The sequence below is a fragment of the Astatotilapia calliptera genome, chromosome 17 (assembly GCF_964374335.1).
Source record: "Astatotilapia calliptera chromosome 17, fAstCal68.1, whole genome shotgun sequence".
Lineage (NCBI taxonomy): Eukaryota > Metazoa > Chordata > Actinopteri > Cichliformes > Cichlidae > Astatotilapia > Astatotilapia calliptera.
The window spans coordinates 34,997,089-35,008,411 of NC_137438.1; the positions used below are offsets into that span (position 1 = coordinate 34,997,089).

General features: G+C 43.0%; 1 protein-coding gene across 4 annotated transcripts; it reads right to left on the reverse strand.

Moving 5' to 3' along the window:
* Positions 1-359: 359 nt before the first annotated feature.
* On the reverse strand, positions 360-10,654 carry pparaa (peroxisome proliferator-activated receptor alpha a). 4 transcript variants are annotated; one of them, XM_080291259.1, is made up of 9 exons: positions 10,469-10,598; positions 6,568-6,787; positions 6,290-6,338; positions 6,038-6,192; positions 3,491-3,629; positions 2,486-2,685; positions 2,139-2,402; positions 1,807-2,050; positions 360-1,703 (listed from the first exon to the last, which is right to left on the reverse strand). In XM_080291259.1, the coding sequence occupies exons 2-9, from the start codon at positions 6,637-6,639 to the stop codon at positions 1,459-1,461; spliced, it is 1,368 nt and encodes a 455-aa protein (XP_080147385.1). In that variant the 5' UTR covers positions 6,640-6,787; positions 10,469-10,598; the 3' UTR covers positions 360-1,458. The 4 variants fall into 4 exon arrangements, with proteins under 4 accessions (XP_080147385.1, XP_026002456.1, XP_080147386.1 ...); XM_026146671.2 differs by lacking the exon at positions 6,290-6,338 and having other exon boundaries at positions 2,139-2,399; positions 10,469-10,654; XM_080291260.1 differs by lacking the exon at positions 6,290-6,338 and having other exon boundaries at positions 360-1,588; positions 10,469-10,654.
* Between the last annotated feature and the right edge of the window lie 669 nt (positions 10,655-11,323).

Below are 11,323 nucleotides of genomic sequence, written 5' to 3' on the forward strand. Positions count from 1 at the left end.
CCTGTCTTCCTCTTCTCACCCTAACCGGGCCTGGCAGTTCTGGAGGTTTCTTCCTGTTAAAAGGGAGTTTTTCCTTCCCACTGTTGCCAAAGTACTTGTTCATATGATTGTTGGGTTTTTCTCTGTATGTATTATTGTAGGGTCTACCTTACAATATAAAGCACCTCGAGGCGACTGTTGTTGTGATTTGGCGCTGTATAAATAAAATTGAATTGAATTAAAAGTCAAAATTTATACATAATACCTCAGAATTTGATTTACCAACAATGAAGAAAAAAATGAAATAAGTCACAGAAACAACCTTCCACCATAAAGAGTTTGGTGTATGTTCTGAAGTGCTCATGGCTTCATTTAGAAAGTGATGTTAAATAGATTAGTTTATTTCAGACTACAACACATTTAACATCAACAGCATGTTTACACATATATATAAAAGATAAAATGTTTCATTATGACCCACAACAACTTCGCAATGCTACATCGCGGTTCAGAGTCCAAGTACAGAAAAATAAGGTGATCAGCTCCTCTTTTTGAGGCCTGCAAATACACATGTCCCTTACACCGAGGTTAAGGCAGTCTTGTTATATTTCCAAAACACAACACAAGCTAATTAACAGATTATTTTGTTTGTATTGGAAATATAAAGTACTGGCTGTTAGCACATTTTTCTCCTTGAGATTTAGTTTTACATAATGGCAGGATTTGTACATAAACATGTACTCTGTAACACTGAAAATCTGAATTAAAAGGAAAAAAAAGTGAGCTATCACGCTGTGTTGGCTTTTAACAGCAGGGCAGAGGATGAATAAAAAAATGACACATCAAATAACAGATTATTGCCTGCGGGAGAAGTAAGGCTAATTATCTGTTATGTGTTGAAGGCAGAAGCTGTGCCCAAAACAGGAGAAACCTGAACTCGTGCAGCAAGTAACGATGACACTTGATCAGTTCTCTGCGAGTTGTCAAGGTAGTCAAAGCAAACGTGCCACAAGTACGCAGTAACAGAACAAGAAAATGACATAAACCACATCCAGAGGGCCCTAATCTGTTATGTTCACAGGCATAGTTATCCTCAGTGCACACATGAGGTCAGCAGTCATACCCAGGTATATTTTTGATATGTGTACATAAATAATATGCACAGCCTGCTTCAGATTCACTTTTCTTCACATGTGTAAAAGCTAGCATCCAAGGCACTCAGCTCCAAGACATTCTGGTGCTGCTGGTCAACCAAATTAACCCTTTAATGATACCTCTGCACATCTATGGTTAAAAAAAAAACGCTCCCTTTCCACTGTGCGACCTCTTAATGAAGTGGAAGCAGTCACTTTCCCAACAAAAGCTGCCTCCCCCCTCCTTAAAAAAAGATTTTTGTTTTGCTCCGGTTTGTGCAGCAGCCTCAGAAGCTGCATTGCTGTTCCTTCCTGTACATTCATATGCATTTCTCAGTTCATATACTCAGTACATGTCTCTGTATATTTCTTGCAGCAGCGGGTGCAGGGAAGTATCCTCTGTCGTCTTGATTTCTTGCACCAGCTGAGCATGCTCAGTGACCAGCTCCCGGAGGTCAGCCAACTTCTGCAGCAGCCTGGGGAAAAGGAAGGTGTCATCTGGGTGATTGGCCAGCAGGTGGAGCCGCAGCGCCTGAACAATGCTTTCCTGCAACTGCTCTACTACAGGTACGTCTACCAGGCCTGGACGATCTTTGGGAGCAGTGGGGGAGGACAAGATAATGAAGAAGGAAAATTCAAATATGTCTTTTTCTCTTTTAAATTATTATTCTACCACCTATTATCGGCCTTTTACCTCCACAGCAGATAATAGCAGCCACAAAAAGAGCTAGGTCGCTGTCGTCCAGCTCCAGAGAGTTGAAGCGTGTGGCAAACTGGAATTTGGGCTCCATCATGTCACTGAATGGTCGGCGGAGACTCTTGAGGAACTCACGGGTGATAAAGCCTCCACCACGGGCCACCAGGAGGCCGTCCTTGTTCATGCACGAGGCCAAGAGTGTGAAGAGGGCTTCGTAAACACCGTACTTCAAGAGAGTCACCTAAAAGGTAAATAGAAAAGCAATAGCATGTGAACACTCATCTGCTCTTCCTTCCACTTCTTACCATAGAAGGCAACCTGAAACCCACCTGATCATTCAAATCCAGACTCTGGAAACCCGGCATAGCCTTGGCAAATTCCGTTAGCTCTGTGACAGTCTCCACTGAGGTGCTCTGGCAGCAGTGGAAGAGCCTGGCTTCGGCCTCCCTCTGCCGAAGCTCCCCGCACGACACAGCCGGACTCACTTGTCCGAGGACGCTGTCAGACTCCGGATAGTTGCTGTTTGTCATATGGACCGCTAACGTTCTCTCCGCCAGCTGGAACGTCTCCATGTCGTGGATGATGAGAGGCTGCTGGGAAATACAGAATCTGTCGGTGAGGCAGAGGGCAGAGATATAGAGCAGAGAATATTCTCAAACTTTATTTTCCACTTTACCGGCTTGCTAGTTTTTCCAGTGAGTATGAGCCGTGCTTTTGCCTTGTTCATGTTGAAGTTCTTCATGTAGGCATCATGGATCTGCCTGACCAGAAACTTGTGGTCAGACATTAAGGGACTTTCCACATCTTTCTCAACCATCTTGCTTTCCTCCTTCAGCTTCAGTTTTTCTGCCTGGGGCATACGACCAAACCGGATGGCTGGTACATAAAACACTGGTCATTAGAAATTGCCACAGGACTTTCTTTTTTTTTTCCCCCTCACATTGCACAATAAATTGACATATGGAGCCATAAGGCTTATGCTGCCTCAGCAAATATTCAAGGATTCAAGGATTCAAATATGCACTAGTACCCTAAAAAAGAAAGAAAGAAAGAAAGAAAATCACGTACAACAGATCTGGTACATCCTGTTCTATTTCTATTCTTCTGAGGCATGCCATGTTCCTCTCATGTTTCTGATGCTGCTAGTGGGAGGTCATCACAACAAACTCAGTGACCCTCCAGCATTCACTGCAGACGACGGGCCAGATGTCACAGCAAAAGCATTTTGACTGAAGTAGAGCTAAATTACCGAGGAACGACAACCTGCTGATGTTTTAAAGAGCACATGTTGAGACTGAGGATGTTCAGACTCTTATTGGCAGTTCACGGTGCATCGGGCTAATCACCCTCAAGTTCTTTCACTGCGATGTTTCAGCAGTGCTTTGATCAGAGTAATTTGTTACATACTTGCAACCTTAGTTCCACATATGGGGAAAAGATGTATGATACCAGTTTTTCCATATCAACAGATGTCGGAGAGGTAGAATCACAATTTTACCCTTTTGGTTAGCTTATAATAGCTAGCTTATGGTAGCTAATGCTCGCAAACTTAGCCTGACCTTTAAGTTTATCACTGGTTGCTTGAGCTTGTTCTCAGATTATATGTTTTACTGTTTACTCTAATCCTGTAACTGTGACTACACTGGCTGATATTTTGCAAACTTTCAACTTTTTCCATTACCGTTGTGGGACATGCCCACAGAGAGGCACTTGTGGAATCTGCAGTACTGGCACTTGTTTCGGTTCTTCTTTTGGATTTTGCAGTTCCGCTCACACTTATCATACTCCAGCTTCAGCCTGATGGTCCTCCTAAAGAAACCCTGATGTGACAGACAGAACAAAAAGACGTTATCACTTAGCTTTCTCAGTGGTCGTCGTTCAACCACACTGCATAAGCAAAAAATGCACAATATATCCATATTTTCTTACCAGATTTCATTTGTACTCTGCAAACACATTTTGCACCACCTTTGTACAAATTCTGTTTTTGTCTTATATACTCTATTTCCATGTATGCTTGCACACGTTTCATTATACTGCAGCAGTCTGTTTCCCACTTTACAAGAAAGATTTAAAGAAATATGGCTCAAGACTTGCATAGTATTGCATGTGCAAAGTACATTAATACGCACATATTAGTGAATGGGATCCAGTGCCTTTGCATTAGCACCCTGCTCAGAGTCATGAACAAAACAGTTAACAGTTTGCATATTTTATGCATTTTTGTATTAAATGTGCACCTTTTAAGCTCTGGCAAGATCAATGTTAATATCTTTGGATTGCATTTGAGGGAAATTACACCTGTTCTTAAAGGAAAGGATCTCTAAAGATGTGCAGTAGATTTGACCTTTTTTTTTGAAGAACATCTCTTTTTGGAGGAGACGTTATAGCCCTCAGATAAGGCAAGGCGCGTGATATTCTAATGCATACTCCACTTACATCAGTAAAATTTCCAACAGGCCAAATGGTCATTAAAGACATCATCTTACACCTGGCTGAATTTATGCTGAATAGCAGCTATTTTATAATTTTATTAGTTTTATTATGCGTCATACGCCACTTTTGTGTCAATTTTAAGCAAAAGAATCTCTTTTGTGTGGGTGGAATCAGCCAATAGAAAGCACTGAAGGCCATATTACAGTCATCAGAAATGCATTACATAACATTACAGAGCTGCAGAAGGAGGAAAAACAGATGTGTGTGTTTATGCCATACATGTCCCTGCATGTTTGTGTTTGGAAAAACAGACACAACCAGAGGCCAGTACTGTGCTGCGATATCTTAGCCGGGAGGCGAGCAGCAAGGCTGACAACATAAACAAAGAGAACGATTGTGCAACGCTTAGGAGCAAAAGTCTCTCTCATTTTTTCAATTTTCTATCACTAAAGGCTTTTCCTGACTCTAATAATATCTCCTTTGCTCTAATGTTTCAGGCCCATTATCACCACAGACTTAAACCCTGGTAGGGCAACATCACAGCGCGTTCACAGTCCCACTGCTCGGTGCGCCTCTCTTTGAAGCGAGGTGCTGAAAATACTCCACAGAGCCCATCCAGCATGGTAACCGCGAACTGTGACTGTGACATATCAGAAGCAAGATTACTGCAGTCAGAGAGTTTAGAAGCAGTGCCGTCAGAGCACGCCCCGTCACATATGCAGTGTCCAACAGTTCAAGGTCATCACGTCCCTGCTTCAGCAGCTGCTGTGTGACACGGTGATAGGTGTCATGCCAACGCTGGCAGCCGCTCTGACAGCAAGACTGTGGTGATGAATGAGACGTGTGTCGTAAAACAGAGCCCCCGTGGGCAGCTACAGAGTTAGACAGCAATAGATTATCCACCAGATGCACTTTTTTAGCATTAGAGCCAGCACAGTGATCAACCGTCATTGGTTTTTATCAGAAAACCCCCCCAACCTATGTGCAGATGCAGAAGTAGAGACATGTTTATCGCATTTCCAATCAGTGGCAATGTCGTGGAAAAGCGAAAGATCTTTATTAAAGAGAAGCAAAGCATGAGACGTCAAAAGGGAGAAAGGGTCAGAGTTTAAAAACTCATGCAAAAGTAGCAAATAAATCTCAGATTAGCAGCAACAACCTGCGGCCAGCTGTGAGGGTGCAATGATCTCATGTGACTGCACAAACAACGCAGCGACCGTCCTCTATGGTTTTTAACACGTGCGCTGGTTACTGATTCCAGCGGTCTCACTTACCCAATGTCCAAAAACATAGATAAAGGAAAAATGAAAGCAGCAAAAACTACATTTTACTAATCATCAAATCCCAAAAGGGAATATTTAGCAAAGTAGAGCAGTCCACTGTGTCAGTAGCTGCTCTGTGTGTTTATAAATGTGCGTGTGTGTATTAATGTCATTGACTTTGGCTCTGTGCCAACCAGGACAGAGGTGACAGGCCTAGCCGTCATGTCCTCTACCCCACATGACTCGGCTGTGTGTCTCAGAAAGTTTCCACTGGTCTCCAGGTCAGGCGCCTCTGCGCTGCCAGGCTTCTGTATGTGTTTTGGTGCTGCGTGCGTTCAGGCATGCACGTCATCTTTTTTTAAACTTTTAGCTGTGCCATTCAAAAGAACCGTGAGGTGAACTGTGTTTTCATTAAGTTAATATCTTTGCGCTCCTTTAATCGCCTTTCTCGCGCCAAAGTACGCCTGCATGATGCAGTCGATGTGCTCCAGCTGGCTACACGATCCCTGTTTAAGTCCCATGTTTCTTACCTTGCAGCCTTCGCATGCGTGCACCCCGTAGTGGAAGCCCGAAGCTTTGTCAGAGCACACCCGGCACTCGAGGTTGAGGGTGCTGCCGCTCTCATCTTGGCCAGCCGCTGCTCCGCACACTCCTGATGATGGACTCGAGGCTGGGGTCAAGGTCTCTACAGCAGAAAAGATAAAAAAGACAAGAGGTTACAAGTTTTAACATTTGGCATGATTAAGGATCCTGCCCCTGATTCTTTCCACCAAGTTTCTTACCTGTCTCTCTGTACACCAGTGGCACCGATGGGTTGAAGTTGGGGTAGCACTTATGTGAGTAAATATATGTTTTTAAAATTGGGGTCTTTGGGTCAAGCCAGATCTAATAATGAGCTTCTAATATTGTCATTTAAAGCCATATTAGGCTCCAAATCTTGACCAAAACAGCAAGGTAGACCAGAGCCCTACAGAAGGTGTTAGATAGCTTTTTAATTCTCTGAGGCATATGTTCTTGGAAACCAATCTCAACTGGTGATGAAGCTACCCCTCATACTCACCCAGTGCGACAGAGCTGTTGGACCCCGAACCAGTGCTCTGGTACTCTGGAAAATCAAACCCCAGAGCATCATCTCCTATAGACTGGGAGATATCACGAAGATCCTCCATCAGGTCTCCACATAGTGGACTTCCCAGGAGGGAATCCCCCAGTGGGGATGGGGGGCTGTAGTGATCCCCTGCCATGGTAGAGATCAGGGATTCAAACCCTCACTCACCAGACTGTAAAAAAAAAAAAAAGAGAGAGAGATTTTGGATGAGGAAAATGAAGTCTGTGAGTGTGAAAGCACACCTCTGCTAATGTTTGGACAAACTCCTTTTAAACATCAAACTGATCGTATTGACCATCTCCATCATGTTTATTTTGAAACTTGATGTGATGAGCGAAGGTTGGATGGAACTAGGAAATTAAGAGCCACTGCACATTTATAAGGTATAAGCTATATGATAAAGTTTAGCGTACTTTGCAAGAGTCTATCAGGACTATAATGTACAAAATTAATATCATATTGTATTAAATAAGACATGCAACTAGTGACTGAGAACATTAGCAGATCAGGAAAGTGTTTATTAAGGTCACAGAACAAGTGAGCAGTATGGTAGTTTTCTCATTAACTTCTATGCAACTTGACATCTTTGTGCAGCTAGAAGTCCCCATCCCCTTTCTGGCCATCAGATTTTATGCATTGGCTTAACTTTTCATACAGTTATGCAATTTGCTAGATAAGCGATGGATGACTGGTTGGTTGATGGACAGATGGACAAGTTCAGGCAGTGTGTTTTCACATGAAGACTACTAAAGCGCTGATATATGAAGCATTTCTCATCTCATCTTACAATACACAAACAGCGGTGAGTGCATCCCGAGGTTTATCCACTGGACACCCTCTCAGGGACTCAACAGTGGGTCACAAATGAAACATTTACCACATTCTTACAAAACATCATAATATGACTCCACAGGAGGCACCAAGCAAGCAGCAAATATTAAAACAGAAAATGAAATGCATGTTTATTGTCAAACATGTGAGACGACCGTCTGAAAAATGCAAATGAAGCACTGTCTTTCACTCCACCGGGGTCCTAATGCCATAAGAAAAATTCTATTAAGTTAGTATTGTGAGGACTATGTTCGTAAGTGAACCGTGCCTTGTGAATCAACAGCAGCACATTATCCTAAATGACTTATTTTCACACGTTTAATCCCGATCTGTTCAGCCAAAGTATTCACACATACAGCTAAATTCAAAGCCTTTCACTCTGATATATGAACCTGCACGGAGCATATAGTGTCTATTATATACACTGTTTACACTATGTGAATAGCTTTTAGGTCTACGGCACACAATTTAAAGTCACTTTTGTCTCTTGAGAATTAAAATCAAGACAGAAGTAAACAGTCGACCTGTCTCTTCTTCTGCACGTCTGCTTTCAAGAGTGGATCTCGCTGCGTGTTGTGTGGGTGGGTGTTTGCTGGAGCTCACAGCTGCTCACAGCGGGGTAAAGGACATCTGTTTGAACCATCACGCAACACAACAGCACCACGGCCAATGTTCGTGTTCTGTAAGGTGCTCTCTCCAACCTCCAGTAATTTATAACAGCAGATGTTACTGCAGACTTTCTTGATAAGCAGATTAGAACCATCCAAAGCATTTTTTGGATGCGAAACCTAATAAGGAGGTGACCACAGACGCACAGTTTGTAGGATAAAGGCAGAAAAACAAGTCTTCCCTGCAGACAGGCGTTTCAGATTGATGGTCTGCTTTCCTAACCCTCTTAAAATGCAACTCATTCATTTTTTACAGTATTGCGTTACCATTTTACCTGTGTTTTAATTACATCAAATCTGCCGAAATTGCGATGCACAATCTCAGCTTGCACAGTTGCACACATCTGTAAGACACGCATGAAAAAAACCCAAGTGTGACTGTACAACTTTCGCTGTCTAAGCTACTTTAAACTTAAAGCATGCACTATGACAAAAAAGGGGTTGAAAAAAGTTGATAAAATCCTGTCTGTGTTAGGAAACATGCCCTCTGTGAACTCCTGAGCACCATCAGCAAGGATTATATTGATCCGAGCATGCGTCTGTATGTTTATCTAGTCTTTGTGTTGCAGCATTTAGGGGACAGGTCGTGACAGGACTCTGACACCATGCAGGTAAATAAGTACGAGTGTGCAAACAGATGTGTGCCGGCACCTGCAGCACGCCATCAACTGCACCATACAGAGTGTATTATACCTGTGTCTAAAGACTTTTTTAACAAAACACAGCAAACTTTTTGGGCAGTCATTGACAAACTTGCTGACCAACTGGTTTGTTAAACTGCTTTGATGCAGAGCGTGTGCCCGCTGATAAATTTGTTGCCCCTGGGTGCTCAAAGAGATTTCTTCATCAAAGGGTCGATTGAGCAACTCCTGTACATTCTGCAACAATACACAGCAGATAAACCACAGATCAACGAGTTAAAGTCCAGCCATGATACTCATTTCCACATATTGTTATTTTTCTTGGAGTCTAGAGTCCAACACACACACACACACACACACACACACACACACACACACACGTATAAAATTCACAGTTTGAAATAGTAGTTAATAATATTACACTAGGTGTTCATGCAAGCCCTCAGTTCACCCAGTGATTGGTTTTGCTCCTCTCCTTTTCTAATCACCCCCACGCTTTTTTTGATTTTTTTGATTGGCTGCCCCTCACAAACAGGAGGTTATGTGCTAACACTGACATCAGACTGAATTTAAAAAAAAAATGAAGCTACCCTTCCATGCCACCTCCATATCCACCACTGTAACAGTGGATAAGAGATAAATTAAAAAGGCATACTACACGCTGCTTAATGAATTGTTAAATCGAAGGGATGTTGCAGAGGGTATGGCGATTTGTTGGTGAAGTCTTGGAATTTGGAGAAAGGTGAAACTTTAAGGCTGTAGTTTCTAAAATGTGAGAGCTTAAATACAGCTTATTAAAAAATTTTGAACTTTATTATCATTTGTTATGGATTAGTTGGATGTCACAGTATTTTGATGGTTTCATCATGCCTGTAACTCTGGCCTGTCTCATTCATGTATTAAAGCCAGTACAAGGTGACAGCAAAGTTAATTGACTATATTTCCGTTTGAGTCCAGCCCATGCTTCCCCTCTACCTCAGAGGACATTGTGTTTTAACTCCCAGAGGAACTTTGATCCCAGACCTTAGGGCTCTATCTTTAGGTTAAAGGAGAAGAGGAAACAGGAGCTGCAGCCAGAGACGTCGGCTGGACTCAGGAGAGAGCACGTCAGACGATACAAAGGAGCCAAAATCAAAACACAAGGCATCATATTTCTAGTCACCTGGAAAGTTGCACATCCTTTCTTAGCCTTTGTTAATTAAAAAAAAAAAAAAGCAACAGCTCACATTTGTCAGTGCTGAATCTGGATCGGCTGTTTGGACTTTTCGAAAACAAGGTCATCCACTGGCCACAGATTGAAAAAATAAATTTAAAAATCAGGCACAGAGTAAACGTAAAAGCCACATCAGTCTTGCATCATCAAAGTATCTCTTTGCATTGCTGCACAGAGTGTGACATAGAAGCATATCTGGGGCTGCAGGGGGAAGCGTGCCTTCCAGTGTGCGTCTGCGGTTTAGTCACAACAGATGAAGACATGACTTAAAGGAAGTTTATCTAGAGCTCACTCGCAATACAGCTCACTAAAGACAAGTGTGTGTTTGTGTGTCTGTGTGTGTGCTTTAACAGAAAAGAGATACAAAGTTAGCCACAGTGTCCACTTCACTTATACTTTCTGCGCGATTGAATAACAAAGTTTGTTGAATCAACAGGCAACTGCACAGAGAGCTTCTTACACAGTTACATAACATTATAGAAATAAATGTTGGTAAATACCTCAGCTCGGAGTCTGCTATCCGGAGCATTTCAAGCGCTCGCTGCCGGAATGGACGCCTGTGCTTTATCAGAGGAGGAGGAGGAGAGAGCTGCTTCGGGCCTGGGACGCTCACGGATGCGCCTGCTGATCGGCTCTGCTGCCTCCCTCCCTGCCGTCAAAAACGTCATCCTCAGCAGGAAATAACGTAGAGAGGGACCGCAACATGGCGCACACACCTCCTGACACACCTATGGTTTCAACCAATCGGAACACGAGAATTGTGTGCGGGGGGGGGGGGGGGGGGGTTGTTCGGTAAGACACAATCCCTTCTTGGTGGCTCGGTGCAGGATGAACCGGTGTGGAGGCGCATTATCTCCTTTATCTGTACCCGGTGAAGGGCGACTGGATCTCTCTGCCTGGGCCTGTAAGATTAATGCCATCCGATCGCCTCCAAAACCACTTCCTGTAATTAAAACGTCAGCAGCGTCATACTATCGAGTAATAATTACGTGAATGCTCAATAAAACGACAGCTTTTCCAGTGACCTGCCCGCTGGCAGGCAGTCTGGTGATAATCTCGCTGTAAGCAGTGTGTGCTTTTCAAATATCCTGCAAGTATCAAATGGATATTTTTGTGACACTATTATGACGTATTGTACTGCAGTTAACAGTGGTCACTTTTCATCTTTAAGGACCTTACAAAATACTCAAGATGGTTGTAATTTAGTTAGTAAATATTTATATTTGCAGGCTAATTACTGTATCAGTGAGTGTGTCAAACATGAGGTTCAGGGGCCAAACTCGGCCCGCCAAAAACTCCAACCTGGCCCACTGGACAGCAGTGAAAAATGTGAAGGGACTTCTAACAGTATTTTT